Source organism: Drosophila grimshawi, unplaced genomic scaffold (genome assembly GCF_018153295.1).
Source record: "Drosophila grimshawi isolate 15287-2541.00 unplaced genomic scaffold, ASM1815329v1 contig_311, whole genome shotgun sequence".
In the NCBI taxonomy this organism is placed as follows: Eukaryota; Metazoa; Arthropoda; class Insecta; order Diptera; family Drosophilidae; genus Drosophila; species Drosophila grimshawi.
This window is the reverse complement of record NW_025063098.1, coordinates 4,505,178-4,522,933: the sequence shown is the minus strand read 5'-3', so window position 1 is coordinate 4,522,933 and position 17,756 is coordinate 4,505,178. Positions and strand designations below refer to the sequence as shown.

At 41.9% G+C, this 17,756-nt stretch overlaps 7 protein-coding genes across 7 annotated transcripts; 3 read left to right on the top strand and 4 right to left on the bottom strand.

Moving 5' to 3' along the window:
- Window positions 1-1,453: 1,453 nt before the first annotated feature.
- LOC6563604 (mucin-5AC) lies at window positions 1,454-6,148 on the bottom strand. Its single transcript, XM_001990363.2, has 4 exons — window positions 5,914-6,148; window positions 5,649-5,843; window positions 5,004-5,394; window positions 1,454-4,943 (listed from the first exon to the last, which is right to left on the bottom strand). The coding sequence occupies exons 1-4, from the start codon at window positions 6,012-6,014 to the stop codon at window positions 1,581-1,583; spliced, it is 4,050 nt and encodes a 1,349-aa protein (XP_001990399.1). The 5' UTR covers window positions 6,015-6,148; the 3' UTR covers window positions 1,454-1,580.
- A 132-nt stretch (window positions 6,149-6,280) lies between these two features.
- Window positions 6,281-7,141, top strand: LOC6563605 (40S ribosomal protein S25). Its single transcript, XM_001990365.3, has 3 exons — window positions 6,281-6,300; window positions 6,594-6,870; window positions 6,943-7,141. The coding sequence occupies exons 1-3, from the start codon at window positions 6,298-6,300 to the stop codon at window positions 7,014-7,016; spliced, it is 354 nt and encodes a 117-aa protein (XP_001990401.1). The 5' UTR covers window positions 6,281-6,297; the 3' UTR covers window positions 7,017-7,141.
- A 458-nt stretch (window positions 7,142-7,599) lies between these two features.
- On the top strand, window positions 7,600-10,384 carry LOC6563606 (zinc transporter 7). Its single transcript, XM_001990366.3, has 4 exons — window positions 7,600-7,992; window positions 8,107-8,303; window positions 8,787-9,221; window positions 9,289-10,384. The coding sequence occupies exons 2-4, from the start codon at window positions 8,123-8,125 to the stop codon at window positions 9,786-9,788; spliced, it is 1,116 nt and encodes a 371-aa protein (XP_001990402.1). The 5' UTR covers window positions 7,600-7,992; window positions 8,107-8,122; the 3' UTR covers window positions 9,789-10,384.
- Window positions 10,385-11,519: 1,135 nt separating this feature from the next.
- On the bottom strand, window positions 11,520-13,053 carry LOC6563670 (translationally-controlled tumor protein homolog). Its single transcript, XM_032736879.1, has 2 exons — window positions 12,975-13,053; window positions 11,520-12,822 (listed from the first exon to the last, which is right to left on the bottom strand). Exon 2 carries the CDS (start codon window positions 12,725-12,727, stop codon window positions 12,209-12,211), a length of 519 nt encoding a protein of 172 aa, XP_032592770.1. The 5' UTR covers window positions 12,728-12,822; window positions 12,975-13,053; the 3' UTR covers window positions 11,520-12,208.
- A 253-nt stretch (window positions 13,054-13,306) lies between these two features.
- LOC6563671 (glyoxylate reductase/hydroxypyruvate reductase) lies at window positions 13,307-14,831 on the bottom strand. Its single transcript, XM_001990368.3, has 2 exons — window positions 14,352-14,831; window positions 13,307-14,275 (listed from the first exon to the last, which is right to left on the bottom strand). The coding sequence occupies exons 1-2, from the start codon at window positions 14,495-14,497 to the stop codon at window positions 13,375-13,377; spliced, it is 1,047 nt and encodes a 348-aa protein (XP_001990404.2). The 5' UTR covers window positions 14,498-14,831; the 3' UTR covers window positions 13,307-13,374.
- An 80-nt stretch (window positions 14,832-14,911) lies between these two features.
- LOC6563672 lies at window positions 14,912-15,911 on the top strand. Its single transcript, XM_001990369.2, has one exon. It carries the CDS (start codon window positions 14,990-14,992, stop codon window positions 15,830-15,832), a length of 843 nt encoding a protein of 280 aa, XP_001990405.1. The 5' UTR covers window positions 14,912-14,989; the 3' UTR covers window positions 15,833-15,911.
- On the bottom strand, window positions 15,855-17,421 carry LOC6563673 (protein Peter pan). The gene is made up of 4 exons (XM_001990370.2): window positions 17,017-17,421; window positions 16,597-16,961; window positions 16,109-16,536; window positions 15,855-16,038 (listed from the first exon to the last, which is right to left on the bottom strand). The coding sequence occupies exons 1-4, from the start codon at window positions 17,347-17,349 to the stop codon at window positions 15,917-15,919; spliced, it is 1,248 nt and encodes a 415-aa protein (XP_001990406.1). The 5' UTR covers window positions 17,350-17,421; the 3' UTR covers window positions 15,855-15,916.
- Between the last annotated feature and the right edge of the window lie 335 nt (window positions 17,422-17,756).

Below are 17,756 nucleotides of genomic sequence, written 5' to 3'. Positions count from 1 at the left end.
CGAATATCGCGAAATAAATCTGTACTTTCTGGACTGGCGTTTTGGCAATGTGATTCTAATGATCTCATGGTAATTGATTGGCCCTACCAATTGTCAAAATAAAATAAAATATGATCTCTTTTATTAACAGATTGAAATTACTTGTTTTCAATCATATAGTGGAGCTGAAAACACTTATTTTAAATTACCCTTTCATACACCAAAAATGCCGTTCTACGAATATATGGATATATACTATAATGATATGTTTTATGGAACTTTCCACGAATGCTCGAATGCGACACTGTTTAAAAATCGATTTGATACGCCGTTTACCGAATCTATAATATTTGATAAGTGTGTTCCTCAGCCGACTTCCGGATTTCCGGAACGTATGCCCGACGGGTTTTTTAAAGTTGTCATTCATTATATCAGCGACTTTGAAGCGTTTGTTGTTTTTACTGTGAAAGTGATCAATAATTATTTTTAAACTGGCACTAAAATTTCATTTAATAATATTTAATCAGGAAAAAAAAATATTTTTTTTGTGAACACAATAAATTTGCTTATAAGCTCGAAGTAATTGAATTAAATGTTATACAATTTGTAAGCAATAACAAAGTTTAATAAATCAATATTTTGAATTGAATACCCCAAGCAGCAGATCGTCTTAAATTTCTATACAACTCTCCTTCTTCAACAACATATATCGTGTATATAAATATTTGTACCATTTTGAACCACTACTGTTTAAAACTTCGATATTTTGTTTTTCAATTTTCATACTATTTGTGAAAATATAGAATTTATGCCTTTCAGCTTGTAAGTACTCCTCTGGATTGCGTCGTTGTACATTCTTATGTTTTTAGTAATCACAGTATTCAATTTGTTTATGAATACGTAATGATCAAAGGACATAAAAATCATTACAATAATCGAAATAATGAACTTAATACCTTAACTCAAATAAAAGCATGACTGAACAAGCTTATAAACAAATTTCGCGCAAATCATTTTTCCTATTAGCTAACTAAGATCTTGATTCATTTTGTTTAAATAGACATCATTTGATCAACAAAAAGAGGCAACTGCAACAGCAGCCACAGACAACAACACTTTTTTTTTCAGATAATTGTAGATTACAAATTCTCTTTTAGTTCTAATTTCAATCTAAGATCGCTAACGTAAAAAGATGGAAATCAATCAAGAAGGCTAAATAATATAAATATAAATATCAACTCGATCTAGCAATAAAATTAGTCAAGTCCGTCAAGTCAAAACCGGAAAATTTTATTGCCACTTACCGAATCAGTGATATTACTTGCTCTAATAAATAGTAAATTAAAATTGGATTGAGTCGGACAGCAGATTGATTTAAATGTCCTTTAAATATCCCAGGCAAGATCGAAAATATCTGCTTTGCTTATTCTTATTTGGAACAAGGAATACATAAATAGATAAAGTCGCTTGTTGTTGTTGTTAAGCACTTAGCATTTATTTACACATCATTTCTTAAGCATTTTTATTTGAAATTCTTTAACAGCGGTCACTCAAACATAATCAAAATTAAAGCTAAAAGAAATTTAAGCGAATTTTGAGCTCTACTTTTGCAGGCGTCGCGTTGCTCGTCGAATGGGTCGATTTTCGGGGGTGCTTGGCGGCGCAAAGAAATTGCCACTGTTGAGCTGCTGCGGTGTGGTTGGCATGCGCGGTGCAGCTGTGGTGCCACCAAAATTAAAGACTCCACTGCTCGCAGGAGATGCTGCTGTCGGCGCTGCGGCTGGGCTGCCAAAAACATTGCTGGCCGTTGCATTATTGTTGGCGCTGGCGCCAAATGTAAACGGCTTAGCGGTATTGTTGCTCTGCGCTGGTGAAGTAACACCACCGAATGCAAATGGTGCATTTCCAGTTGCTGCTTGCGGTGGCGATGCAGCGCTTCTGCTGTTGCTGTTAAATGAGAAGACGCCTGGCTTTGACTGTTGCTGCTGCTGCTGCTGTGCAGCGGCCACAGCACTGGCAAACAGATTGCCGCCCATTGGCGAACTGGAATTATTTTGCGTGGCACTGGCGCCAAATGCAAATGGTTTGTTTTGATTGCCCGCCGGCGCTGCTGGCACCGCAAAACCTCCGAAACTGGGCGATGCTGTTGCTGCTGCTGTTGCTGATGATGGTGTTGTTGAGTTACTTCCAAAATTAAAACTAGGCTTTACAATGCCCGTTGCTGGTGCTGCTGATGTTGCTCCTGCAGCTGCTGCTGCTGATGGTGTTGCTGTTGGTGAGCCAAATAAGTTTGTGGACTCATTTTTCTGCGCCACTGCAGCAAAGGAGAAGCCGCCAGTGCGTGGTTGTTGTGGCGTCTGTGTTCCTGCGGCCGCCTGCTGCTGCTGCTCTGTGGCACCGCCAAATGCAAAAGGCTTTGCAGCAGTTGCATTGTTGTTGCTGCTGCTGGTGCTGCCAAACGTAGGCGTCGCTCTCGGCGTGGCACCGAAACTGAATGTGCTGCTGGGGTTTGGTGTTGTTGCTGCTGCTCTGGCATTAAAATTAAAGCTGGCTGCAGGTGCTGGCGCTGCTGCTGTTGTTGTTATTGTCATTTTGGGTCCAGTATCGCTGTCGCCAAATTTAAATAGATTGCTGGTGTTGTTGCTGCTGCTGTTGGGCAGCGTAAATGGTGTTGCTTTTGCCACAGGCTTAGCTGAATCGCTTGTGGCACCGCCAAATGAGAATAGATTCGCGTTGCTAGCAGCGGGCGGGGCTGTTGCTGCTGCCGTTGCCGCGCCGCCGAAACTAAAAGCTGGCTTTGCAGCTACTGCTGCAGTGGCTCCACCAAAAATAGGCGTTGCTGCGGGCGTTGCAACTGGCGCGGTAGTCGACGCGACAACGGACGTGGCAGCTGGCCCATTCGCTGAACTGTTGCCAAAGCTAAACAGTTTTGTGGGCTCAGCGACTATTGCCGGTTTGCCAAAGACATTGTTGCCGTTGTTGTTAAAGGTCGCGGCTTCTGTGGGCTTCTGCGTCCAGTTATTCAGCTTTAAGGCAGGCACAGCAGCGGCATCAACTGTTGCTGCTGCTGCATTATTGTTGCTGATGTTGCCAAATGTGAATGGTTTGCTAGCTGCTGCGCCTGTTGGTGCCGTTGTTGTTGCTGTCGCTGCACCTGTAGCATTGCCAAAACTAAATATTGACGCGCTTGTAGCTGCTGTTGTTGCTGCTGCTGTTGTCGCATTGCCGAAACTAAACAAAGAAGCATTTGCATCTGTTGTTGCTGCTGCTGTAACTGTTGTTGCTGATGCAACTGTTGTGCTGATTGTTGTTGCTGCAGTTGCGGGCTTGCCAAAAGTGAACATTGCTGGTGCAGCCGCCGGTGTATTGGTTGTCGTTGTTACTGCGGCTGCTGCTTTTGTGGTTGCATTTCCAAATGAAAACATTGGCGCGATGCTTGTTGTTGTGGTTGTTGTTACTGTAGTTGCTGCTGCTGCTGCTGCTGCTGCTGGTGCTATCGTTGGCAGCTGGTTAAAGTTTAATGCAGGCGGCATTGTTATTGTTGTCCCAATTGTTGTTGGTGTAAAGTTAAGTTTTGGAATAAGAGTCGGTGAGGCGCCTGCTGTTTGGCTCGTTGTTGTCGGCAGTGTAAAGGCTGTTGAGGTGTTCAAAGTTGTTGATGATTCCTTGTTGGGTGTTTTGATTACTGCAGCGTTGTTTAATGAAAGAAAAGGCAAAGCATTGTTGTTGTTTGCTGTTGTCATTAATGTTGTTGCTGTTGCTGCTGCTGCTGCTGCTGTTGCCGTTGTTGCTGATGCGGTGCTTTTAGCTGTTGTGTTAAATGAAAGCAACGGTAAAGAGGTATTGCTTGTTGTTGTTGTTATAGTAGTTGTTGTTGTTATTGTAGTTGTTGTTGTCGCTGCGGTGTTTGCTGTTGAAATTGTTGGCGCTGGCGCAATGGTTTTTACACCCAGTATAATTGGCTTTGTGGTTGTGGTTGTTGCTGTTGCCGTTGTTAGTGTAGCTGTTCTTGTTGTTGCAATTGTCGTTGGTTTAATGGGCGTGGTCATCGCATCCGGCTCGTCAGACAAGTCCGTCTCATCCTGGTAGATTTCACCCTTCAAACTGCTTAGCATAAGCGCCAGCTTGGTTTTTTGTGTACGCTCCAAATTGGAATTCTTTTGGGTGCCCAGCGCATTCTGTTGCTTCGGCTTGACAAATTGTATGCCCGCATATTCGCTGGCATCCACATCGGGACTGTCCAGATCAAATTCTTGCTCACGCTGCGACTGCTGTTGCTGCTGCTGTTGTTGTTTTTGATGTTGCGATGCATTGAACAATGTCAGTTTTGGTTTGGCGGGCGTCTCCGGTTTTGGTACCGCCTGCAGATTGGGCTCGGGCGCGGACTGTGTGCGCTGTGCAGGCGTTGCCGGCAGCGGTGTAATCGGCACACTTTGCGCTCTCGTCAAATGCTCCAGATGTAGATTGATTGTGTTGCTCTGATTGCGCTGTATTTTCGCCACCTGTTGGCGAGGTGAGCTTTCCGGCGAGCTGCTGCTGCTGCTGCCGCTAACGGTGGATGAGTTTAATTGGCGCTTGCTGCTGAGCAGCTTGCTGGAGCTGAGAGACCCGGCAATTTCATTGCTGTGACTGCAATTTCGACGTTTGGCCAGCTGCTCCGGCGAAACGCTAACTGAATAATGATGTCCAGACATTTGAAACTGTTGGTGGTGATGCTGCTGATGGTGTTGTTGTTGTTGTTGATGGAGCTGGTGAGACAGCGATATTGGTGAATGATACTGTCGCAGAGGCACCGTAACAGTAAGTTCACGCTGCCGCTTAAGGCCCGACTGCAGCTGCAACATGGACAACTGCTGCTGCTGCTGCTGCTGATGTTGCTGCTGCTGTTGTGGATGATGATGATGATGATCAACGTAATCAGTCATACGACTGCAGCTCTTTTTGAAATCATTCGGTTGTATTTCCTGCAAACAGCTCAAGTCAATCACCAAGCCACGCACTGCGGTATTTAAACTGAGACTTACGCCACTGTTGATTCGCTTGCGCGAAATCTCCTTCAGCTCCTCGAGGACGCTGCGCGTCGGTTCGCTTTCATGCTGCAATGGCGGCGGATGCATTATGGGTCGATTCTCGCGCGACAACTGCTCGGTGTTCTTCTCCACGCCCAGCAGCGAATTCGAGCGCAGCAGACTGGGCAACGTACTGCCGCAGAAAAAACTACGCTCGGGCGGCGCAATGTGCGTTATCGATACCGCAGGCAGTACGCGCTTATTTAATGGAGCAATCCGTCGTGGCAGTGTCATCGGATTGTACACATTGTTGTAGGACATGCTGCGCTGCAGGCCACGACTACTCTCCTGCTGGTAACCAGCAATGCGTGAGGTCAATCCGCTGCTGTGCACATCCGCATAGGTTCTGTGGGGCAAGTATAAATGATTTGATTAGTACTAAAACTCTAGACTTTAATTAGATGAGCCCTAATCGTAAATGAACGACTGATGTATACGCTGTGCCCAACTGCAAATTGCCTTATCATGCATTGGAATATAATATAAAAGCATATTTTTGTTCGAGCAGACATATTTAATGAAGGAAACACATATTAAATGAAATGCTAAAACCAGTTTCCATCAATTTGTATACAAATGGAACATTCCAGAATTACTTACTTGGGATCAAGCTGGCTGAGATTTAGCTTTTGGCGTGTCATTTTAGATATGCTTGTGGAGGTCCTCGATGTCTGATGCAGATATCTGTTTGGCGGCGTTTCATTTGTGTAACCATTGCTTAAGCAGCTGCTCGAGTTGCTGCGCTGCGCGCCACTTAGGTTTCTATATAGCTGGCGCGCCGCTGCTCGCTGTGTGCTATAAAATACAATTTAATAATTTATATACATACACATGTATATAAATATACGCCGTTCTTGCTACTTACACAGGCATGCCATCAATCCATGTGGAATCCGCAATGGGGTTTGTTAAGCGCGGAGAGTTGCTTAGGCTGAAGCGACGCTCCATTGTTCCGTTAACGTCCATATTGGTCAGTGAACAAAAATAACTAATCAATTGCAACTATCTCATCTGCTCTTCTGTCGGATTTAATCAGTTCGATCAGCCAACTATGGTTTTGTTACTTTTCCTAATGAAATGATGGAACACACGCCAAGCAATATATAGATGGGTTGCCGCCTTTGAAATAACTATCGATTGCCTGCCGGTTAGCGTTGCGATAGTCGTGGGATACAACTCTGTAAATTTTAACGAAGCATGGTAACTCTATCAATTTCCGTCCTCCATCTTTCTGCATTGGGTTTTCACGATGGTGAGTTCGGCTGCTATGGTTTTTTATTGAAAATAAATGGTATTCAATGCGAAAGCGGCAATTAAGTGAAGCATTTACAATAATAAACTGCAGTCAAAGTGTTGTGCTATCAAAGAATTTGCAGTTACTGCTGAATTTAATGTATTAAACCCACCGTGCGTGCAGCAAATAAACATGAGAACACCATAACCTCGAAAAGCGATGTTCTACAATCAGATGTGCATGCAAATTATTTATACATTCCCTCCAGCAATCTCTCAATTTATCCTTGTTTATGTTTATGTTCATAACAGCCGCCTAAGAAGGACGCAAAGTCGTCGGCCAAGCAGCCGCAAAAGACACAAAAAAAGAAGGAGGGCTCCGGCGGCGGCAAGGCCAAGAAGAAGAAGTGGTCCAAGGGCAAAGTCAGGGATAAGCTGAACAATCAAGTTCTGTTCGATAAGGCCACCTACGAGAAATTGTACAAGGAAGTGCCCGCCTATAAACTGATCACCCCTTCGGTTGTGTCCGAGCGTTTGAAGATCCGTGGCTCTCTGGCCAAGCGTGCCCTGATTGAGCTGCGCGAAAAGGGTAAATATTCCAAACTTTTAACAGAATTTCAAACAATGTTTGTAATGTATGTATTTTTTTTTTGGGTTTCAGGTCTGATTAAGCAGGTCGTGCAACATCATTCCCAGGTCATCTACACACGTGCCACCAAGGGTGATGAGGCGTAAACATATTTTACCACACATCTTCAGTGTCACGCTATCATGATTACAATTGATTGTATGGAAATAACTAAGATTCTGCTATGTGTAGTGGAAGTATGTTGAATAAACTTGCTTTTTGATGTAAGGAATATGTGTGTACAAATTTTGTTATTGTTTGGTGTTGGTTTGGATTTGTGAACAACAACAAAATTGCTCACTGAACTGATTCATCTGCCTACATTCTGTTATCGGTTAGTTGCAGATGTGGAGCACCCGATGCTTATTATATACAAGTATGTTATTAACAGTGCTCAGTTCTTGTTTGGCTAATGCAATTGGTGCACAACTTGCCAAGCAATGAATGAATTTAAGTAGAAACAGGCACTTAAAATTGGTTTTAATCGTTGTAGTTTCTTATAAATAAAAGTTGAACAGCTGTTTAATCGTTCTGAGTAGGCGAATGCCAATAATTAATCTGCCTCTCTAAGCACGAAAATATATATGCATAGTCAAAACAACTTTGAGCTTTAAAGAATATGTTGTAAAATAAGCCTTGAAATTTCGCAGAACAACTGAACGTCGATGGTTCTGTGTGAATGGCAATTCTGTTAAGTGAAGTGCAACCCTGACTTCTTTTTGTCACAATAAATGTTTACTGGGATACGTAGACGTCTATTTTGATGACAACACGGCAGATTGGTACGGGTTAAATCTTTTTCGATGAATTTCGAAAAATGAATTAAATTACATGTGCTAAATAAAACCAAACAAAACAACAAAAGCCACAACGGCTCTGCCAACACCTGTGCAAATAAGCGGCCGTCAGATCCACACATTGACGTAGCACGAAGCTTTACGTGCCATTTTATTGACACGAAAGTTGCCGCCGACGCCGCAGAGAAATTCTTGAGTGCCGCAAGTGTTGAGCGATTAACAGCAGCAGCAGCAGAAGCAGCGCCAGCTGGAGTGCGGAAACAGCTAAACACAGCGATAATTCCACGTATGCAAACAATTAAAGAAAATATATCTGAGCGTGTGTTTGTGTGTGTGTGTGTGTGTGATAACATGTGTAATTTGTGCTACTTTTATTGTTTAATTCTTTTTATGATACCAGCGCACGTGCCGCCAATATGATACCGTTAACGCATAAGGATCGCAGCAATTTTGGCTATCGCGTCAAGGAGAAACTGAACAGCTGGAAGCGACTCATCTTCTCCGATCGCAATTCGCGCAACTTGTTTCTCTTTCTGCTGCTCAATTTGAGTTTCGCATTCGTTGAGCTCTTCTATGGCATTCTAACAAATAGTTTGGGTTCGTACTTAAACCATAAAGCCTTACAGTGGTTCCTCGAAAATAGCAACTAAATTAGAAACTAGAGTCGAAATTTGAATTTTGAAATTGTTTTGCGTAAATGTTGCATACCCTTTTGTGTAGCCGAGAGTATAACAAAGCTCCAACAAAATAGTGTAACTATTGAGATTGTTTATATATAGAGAAATCCTTAGCATCCAAGGATCGAAAGATAATATCTATTATCTAGAGCTCTATAGGAGTAATCAGTCGCAAACTGAATTTTATTAAATTAGAAATAGATATTTTCGAGTTAGAAATACTTCCAAATCAATCATATAACGATAGCAACATTGCAATAATCAGTCGCAAAATGAATTTGACTAGATTAGAATTAGAATTAGATATTTGTGAATTAGAAGCACTTTTAAATCATAATTTTCAAGAGACCACTGTATAATCTTATCCATTGTTGACAGTTACTTACGCATTACTTATCTGTAGGTCTCATCTCGGACTCGTTTCACATGTTCTTCGATTGCACGGGTCTGCTGGCTGGTCTGGCCGCCTCGGTCATTACGAAATGGAAAGCCAATGATAAGTTCTCCTATGGCTATGTGCGTGCCGAGGTGTTGGCGGGCTTTGTGAATAGTTTATTTCTGCTCTTTATTGCCTTCTTCATATTGTCGGAGGGCGTTGAGCGGCTGATAGAGCCGCCGGAGGTTAAGCACGAGCGTCTGTTCGTTGTCTCCGTGCTGGGGCTGCTCGTCAATCTTGTGGGCATCTATGCATTTAATCATGGCGGTCATGGTCACTCGCACGGCGGCGGTGGACATGGACACTCACACGGTGGCGGCGGCGGCGGCTCCAGTCATGGACACTCACACAGCCACAACGATCTCAGCAATCACAATCATCAGGCAATCTCATTGGATAATGGTGAGTGAACTCTCGGGCATATTGTGGCTTTTTCTGTCTGCTTAAGACTCTAAGTTGCTTTTCTCAGGTCATGGACACTCGCACGATCATGGCAGCCATGGACATTCGCATGATCTCTCCAGCGGCAGCAATTCACAGATAATGCGTGGCGTTTTTCTGCATATTCTGGCCGATACACTCGGGTCGGTGGGCGTCATCATTTCGGCCGTGCTAATGCAAATGTTTGGATGGATGATAGCGGATCCCATTTGCTCCATATTCATAGCGCTGTTAATTGCGCTGAGCGTGCTCAGCTTAATCAAGGAGTCCATATTGATACTGATGCAACGACAGCCATCGGCACTCGATCGCTCGCTACTGCAGTGCTATCAGAAGGTGACGGGATTGGCCGGCGTCTATTCGGTGCAGGAGCCGCACTTTTGGACGCTCTGCTCGGATGTCTATGTGGGTGCCATCAAGCTGGAGGTATCCAAAAATGTGGATCCCACATATGTTGTGACGCATACGCGCATGATATTCGAGGCGGTTGGCGTCAAACAGATCTACATACAGCTCGACTATGTGTGATGATATTGAGCTGAATAATACCCATATATCATATTTATATAAATATATGACTACTATGTACATATTGAGCAGCGTGTGTCGTGTCTATATGTGTGTATACTGTAGAACGATATGATAATTATGTGCTTTTCTACACCTAAATTTTAGTTATTCAAAAATCAGCTGTAAAATGTAACCTTAACTTATACGAGTAATTTTTTGAAAATTTTGTTAATTTATGTTTTTTTCTGCCATCTTGTTAAAATGATGATTCATTCCAATATTATCGATGCGAAAGCACAGTGAACGTAGTGCAACAATGCAGCAATGGCTGCCTATATAGAAACTTAGTATAATTGTAATATATATAAGACCGAAAAACTGTGCATTCATAATGATACATGCAGTTATTTTTTCAATTCAAAAGAACAAACATACATACTAAACATTTATAAAACAAAAATTGACTGAAGCACTTTCCAAAACTTCCATTATCCAAATGGAAATGAAAAAAGAAGCAATTGCAATGAAAGCCAACTGCAATTTACCACAGTTTTGCTGCATCAAAATGATGAACGAAATAAAAAAGAATTTGTTAATAGCGTTTTTTACACATACAGAATTGGTTGTATTTTCATAAATTGGAATGGATTGAACTGGGTGACAAAGTGACAAAGGACCCTTTGTTTTTTTTTTTATGGTGAAATGGGTCGATAACCTTGCAAATATAATTCTCGATTTTTGAAGACATGGCAGGTGAATAGTTAATGTGACGAATCCAATGAAACATCTAAAGGAAGGAACGAAGAACTGTCATTGAATTTCAAAAGGGGGATATTTCAGTATTTAAATTTGATTTCTATATTATATCAGTAAATAGATAAAATGTGAATCTTACAACATATCACTTTAAAGCACTTCAGAGATTGGTTAACTAAATCATACTTGAAATATGTGTATAATATACATATGGATATATATATATATGTAAGTATTTTTTTCAAGACTCGATTAACACAAGTCGGTTAAAAAATATCTTCAATTTGTATTATTTTATTTAATTTTTAACTAGTTTTGCTTTTAATTTTGAGCTTTTGTCAAATTTACACCCTTGTCTAAGTTTCACACATAAACAAATTAAATTCGTTGTAGGCAACTCTCACTGTACCAAACGCACACGCGATCTAACAGGTATACACGTGCCTTCGTATGTATAGGTGCGCATTTACTCACACTCATGCACGTAAAAGTGTAAATGTGTCTGACACAGACGACAAAGAAATCACATCGAAAGATAGCTAATACACACACACACACAGAAAAACAAACACCTACATACACACATTTGTTCAACCTTAAGTATATTTCTGCTTTGCACAGCTAAACAACGGTATGCAGCTGTTTGAGGTTATGTTGACTGCAGCAAATCGCACAAAATGTGGGACAAATATAATAACAGTGGTGCATGAAAAAACAACAGGGTCGAATTCTTGTACATACATTGCGCATGACAAGCAAGTTATATACGGCAACTCGCATGTATCACTGTCAAAGGTCAATAACTCTTTGATTGCCCAAACCCTCCATACAAATACAAATTTGCCTTGTCTGAGTCACTGGCATACAAAGAGGAAGAATTAATTACCGTTGATATATAATTTTCTTGCCGTTTCGTTGACAGCTGCAATCACAACCTGTGTGAAAAATGTGAAGGCGAAAAAGCCGTCACAAAATAAAAATACTTTTCAGATATCAGTTTGTGTATATGGTTTCCGTTTTAATGTTTTTTTTTAGTACATACAAATGTTCTTACTTTCTCCTCTGGTTATCATGTTTTTTTTTTTTTTTGGTTTTTGACATTCCGTATTCAAAACGTAAACGAAAGTATACAAAAATTGCGTTGTTGCTATAAAAATATTAAATTACACCGCTTTGACTTTTTTTGTTTTCATCAATTACAATAGTTTTACCATAATTTAGTTATTTTTTAGCTACTGCGTGACACTGTGCTCGGTCTGGTTTGGTCTTGCTCTGATTCCCTAGTTGACCTTATGCTACAACTTCAAATTTTGCTCAATTTGTTACAATTAACAGTTATATTCATTGATTCCTGTACATAATACATCGAAATTAATCATAAATCGAATCGAAAAATTTGGACTTTGTATAAAACATAAACATAAATTTCGAACTGTTGCCAAATAAAATAGAAACTGTAACTAAAGAAATCCGTTAGAAATATGTAATAGGTTGGTTTGCGTTGAGTATGTTTGTCTGTCTGCTGTCTGTTGTATGTATGGATGTATGTACATTCATTGCTGGCTCTTGTTCTTCTTTTGTGTGTCCGCATTGGGCGTTGCTTGTTGTTATTGTTGCCGCAATGCAAACCACATAGAACATACACACACAGAGAGAGAGAGAGAGGAGAGGAGTGGAAGCGCCTAGCATTTCTCCTCGTCGAGTCCGTGCTTGAAGAACATCAGTACTGGAACGCTCTCGCCATTGATATCACGATATTCGCACATTGCAACCATGCCATCGACGTCCATCGATTCGCCAGTGAAGAATTGCAGCTCCTTGAAACGGCCAAGAATATCCTTCATGGCTTTGTTCATGTTGGTTTTGAAGACATCAACCTGGTCGGGTGATTTCTCCTGCAGCTTTTCTAGCACCTTCTTCATGTAATCCTTCAGGTATAGGGTGTAGGATTTCTTGTCGCCGAAGGCAAATGATTCCATCAGACGATGATTCATAACGACATCAACGCCAGACTCTGTAGTCGCATCCGTGCCCTCATCGGCTTCCTCTGCCGACGGATTGGATCCGGCCAACTGAATGTCGCCTTGGCTGCGACTGATTAATTTTCCATAGACTTCGTAGATAACCTCGTCGACCAGTTTCATTTTGTAGGTGTCTGCGAACATCTCGTCGCCGGTTATGATATCCTTGTAGATTTTCATCTTGGCGTTGGTGTTTTTTAAAGAGATGAGAGTTCAAATTCCTTGCAAAAATGCAATGTACAACAGCACCGAACCGGGACCACAACTGCCACGCGCTGAAACAGCAAAAAGAAGGAACGAGAAAAAAAAATGGCGTTAGCTGTTAACTTAACATTTCGCTCAGCTATTATTAACAGTGAGCACTTCTTTTTCTTATCGAAACAAACGACTCATTTTTAATTGAATTAAAAATTGTGTTCATTATTACAATCTATTGCGAAATGGCTTAAGAATCGAATTGGTTCTAGCTAGCGGCTATCCTTGTAGAAAAACTACGAAGTAGGCTTGAATTGCCACTTGACTTCACATAATTCCTGTAACGATAATTAATCGTGTCATAACAGAACATTATCGATTAATCATAACAGCAAAATAGAAAATGCGACCAAAAATGGTAATGGATAAAATGAATCGAGCAGTGCATGTAGAAAATTCGCATTCGTGAATACAGATATATACATAAATCGATCAATTTGATTGTGGTACATATATCGGATATCGCTCTGGCGGCTTCTTTAAAGAAAATATAATGCAGTCTTCAACAGTTTTATTTCATTTATTCATTTGCTCAGCCGTCAAGCTTGAATTTCTTAGAAAAAAAACCCACGCTATTTGACCTCTGCCTCCATTTCGCATCCTTGTAGAGCAGCCAATATATTTCTGGCCGTGATGCGTGACATCTCCTTGCGTGTCTCGATGTCCGCGCTGCCAATATGGGGCAGCACCACAACATTATCCAGCTTTAGCAGTGGATCATCAAGGGGCAATGGCTCTGGTGTGGTGACATCCAGCCCAGCAGCCAGGATGCGCTTCGCTTGCAGCGCCTCACAAAGTGCCATTTGATCGACGACGCCACCGCGCGCCGTATTGATGAAAATGCAATTGGTTTTCATTTTCTCAAAGGCGGCCGCATTAAAAATCTCCTTGGTGTTCGGGGTTAGAGCGCAGCTGACGACAATAAAGTCCGATGAGCAGAGCATTTCATCAAAGCTGACATGTTCAGCATTCACCTTGGCAGCCTCCTCTGGACGAGCGGTGCGCGTCGTATAGGTGATCTTAGCTGGTTTAAAAGGCACAATGCGTGCCGCAATCTCCTGGCCAATACGTCCAAAACCAAAGAAACCCACACGCGAATTCTTTAGCCCATGGCCACACATCCACATGGGTGCCCACGATTTCCAGCCACCGTTGTAGACCTCTTTGTTCGCCTCAAAGAGACGTCGATTGGTGGCCAGGAGGAGAGCCAGCGTCAGCTCAGCGGTGGCATCGGTGAGAACGTCGGGTGTGTAGCCAACGCGTATACCACGTTTGTGGCACTCGTCCACATCGATGTGCTCATAGCCCACAGAGATTGTTGCGATGCATTTCAATTGCTCCCCAGCTGCATCCAACACAGCAGCATCAATCTTATCCGTTAGGGCGCAATAAAGAGCATCCTTGCCTTTGATCTGACGCAACAGTTCGTCACGTGGCACAGGCAATGCCTGGGACCAAGTCGTCACATTGCAACTAAAATAATAATAATAACAAAACTTATCAATGTATAGTCAAAATATGTAATGCAAGCACCAGCGACTGCAACAACCTTTTCCGCAGCAATTCAAGTCCACTGATATCGACATCGGGCCGGGTTACATAAACCTGGGGCTGAGAACTCATTGCTGCTGCTCTGCTTAACAGCTGAGATACGCTCTTAGCGTGCTGGATAAATTGATGGCGTATTTTATACATGTTAACAGAGGCTTGTGAGTGCACTCCGAGTCATTTGAATAGCGACAATAATATTTGATATTTGTTATGGTGACTTAGAAATTGGGTTTATAATATAAGCTAATTTATACTTTTCAGTCATTATGCTTAAACTAGTTTTGTAAAATACACTGATTTCATTAACGAAATTATTTATCTGGAATTTTTGTTAGCGCAAGTGTTGACTTTTACTTAATGAGGTTAATTTAGTTAGACTCTTTTTTGTTAGTTAATTTATAATTTTCAGCCGCTATGCACACATACAAGCTTAAGATTGTCTTGTAAAATACACAACTGATATTATTTAGGAGTGTTTGTTATCTGCTGCTAGTGTTGAATCTTAATTGTAGTTTGGTCACACCTTGAATTTGTTAACAGTCGCTGTTAAGTATCTGTTGTTAAGTGAAACAGACATTATAAATAGCTACAACTTATTCGAATTTGATAAATAAGTGTTGACAAACTAGCTTAGCCATGAATTGGTACATTGGCAACGAGTGGAGCGATGAGATGCGTGGCTTGCACAAAAAGGTGCTATCGCTGGACTTTCAGACTGTGGAGAAACCACTTGCGGTTAGCAGCGTGCTCTTTACCGTAAACAAATCGTGTGTGGGAAGCAGACCCACCAAATATTTGAATTGCGCCGAGATGCAGCAGCATGCCATGAAGATGGGATCGGCTGTGACCCCAATCGATTGCTATTTGGAGTTGCTGTTGCAGCAGTTTTTGCCCGGCGAAACTGCCGTTTGCAGCATTGCAACCAAAACCGGCGAGCAACTGGAATTCGAACTGAAGCTCGATCGAATTACCAGTAATACACACGTGGAGACATTGAACGCAGCAGAGATTCATAAATTGGCGTTGCGCTACAAGGAGAACGGCGTTGCTATGTTCAAGTCCTATCCCAAATTTGCTTTTGATTATTTTTCACGTGCCGCCCAGCTGCTCATAACATACAAACCCTTCAAAACGCTAGACAAAAAGACGAATGGCATCGATGGAGCCGAGATGGAGACATTGTTTATACAGATCCAAACGAATCTAGCAGCGTGTCTGCTGCTCGAGCAGCGTTACGAGCATGTCATCTACCACACCGACTTTGTGGAAACTCAATCGAATCCGAGCGAGAAGAGCATGTATCGACGGGCGTTGGCCTACTATCATCTCAAGGAATTCGAAAAGGCTCATCAGATCATTGAGCGTGTCCCGAACCATGAGGCGAAACGTGAATTTAGCAAGCTGCGTAGCCAAATTGCGGCCAGCTGGAAGAACAGCAATGCCAACTACAAGGAGGTTGTGCAGCGCATGTTTAGCTGAATGCAACACAACAATAAATATATATATTTATATAACTAGGCATTTAATAAAAATAATAGCTTATATATGTAGTTATTACAGGCGCTACTTGGATTTCCACTTCTTGCCAGATTTGTTGTCCACTTTTGGTTTCTTATTTTTATACTTCATGCCGCCGGGTAGACGGGTTCTCTTCCGAGACGTTGAATTTTCGTGCTTAAAGAGTTCTGGAAAACAGATCGAAAATAATGAAAATAAGCACAGAAAAGACAAAAGAAGAGCAAAGAGAAGGCTCACCTTCATCTGGCTCCTCGCCCACTTCATCCTTGTAATATTGTGCATCATCATCATCGCTAACATTATTTTCTTCGGCCTCTGCTCGTTTTGCTGCTCTATCCTGGTCCTTCTTCAGTTGCAAGTTGCGTGCACGATTCTCGGTTTGTTGCTTCTTGCGCTGCTCCTTCAGTTTACGTTTCTTTTCAACCAATTTGCGGAGCGTGTCCTTCTCATCCTCGGTTTTGATAACATGATCGTGATAGAGCACTTCACCGGTCAGCAAACCTTCCTCGATCTTAATCAGCTGCATCGTTAGACGCGGCCCAATTTCATGCAACTTCACCGAACTCTTACAGTCCTCCAGGTTGCCCTTGCTCTTCAGGGTTTGCGCCAGCACCACATGCGATTGCTCATCGTCCTCGGCCTCCGATTCCGAGGCATAACCATCTCTACAATTGAAGAAATCGTTAATGATCGTAAATGTTATAACATATTTGGTTGTTGCTTACTTAGTGACAAAGTCAACGACCTCATTGCATTTGTTCAGATTTGGCAACTTGGCGCTGACTAATTTTTGAACGGATCGCTTCAAACCCACCGGCACCACCTGCACCGAATAGTGACGCATCTCCACCAGCTTTGTTTCTGGATTGTAGGAGAAGAGAACACAACGTCGTATCGTATCGATGTTCACCTGGGCCAAATTGATCGATGGGAACATATTTTGAAATGTGGTTGCCATTAATTTCAGGTGTTTGCCATCGCCACTAAAGTTATTCATGATGACCAGTGGCGGATGCTTAAAGTGATCGACATCCATCATTTGTTTCTTACTGGACGAGATGACGTCCCGAGCGAGTGTAAACTGATGAACCTGTTGAACGCAACAAGGAATTAGCAAAGCCAAAAGAATAAGCACAACAACAAACCTTGAAAGTTAGCGAGGGACCACGGGGCAGGCGGACCACTTTGAAGGATAGCTGTGTGGAGGCCTTGTTGAAGATGCCCATGTGCGAGACGTGAAAGAAACTGCTCAGGCTAACGAAATCCTTGATGCGATTAATTTTCTTCTCGCGCAAATTCGTCGCCGTAAATGGCTCCATAATGCGCCGAAAATCAAGCGTCAAATCCAATATATATGGACAAGAGAGGCCGCGATGTATGATGAAGGAGTGGGGTGCTTCGACAATTTCGCTGGGTTCGCTCGCCTTAAAGGCCGCTGTTCGTGTTTTTGGGTGCACCTTCTTTTTACCGCGACCCATGTTTATTTAGTAACAACAAATTAAAGCGAACTTGCAATCGCACGTGTTTATTCCCTGTGATGGCATTCACCAAATACGGCAACACAAATATAAATATATCGATAGATTTATTTACAAAACATAGGGTGGTCAGTTAATCGTAAGAATTTTCGCAATATGGTAACACTATATGATGATCCAATATCATTTTGAATCGTTTTTCCGTCCGCTTGTTCTATTTATTATTTTATTCAGGAATCAAAACTAAGCTTGATTTATTTAAATTATATTTATTTAATCACACACAACATAGCAAACACAAATTGATAATTTTGTTTTTTTCCCTTCCTCTCTTTATGTTGCCGTTGCTGTTTCTGCATTTTTCGAGTTTTACAACTGTTATTATTATCAGCTAGTTTTGAAGAATT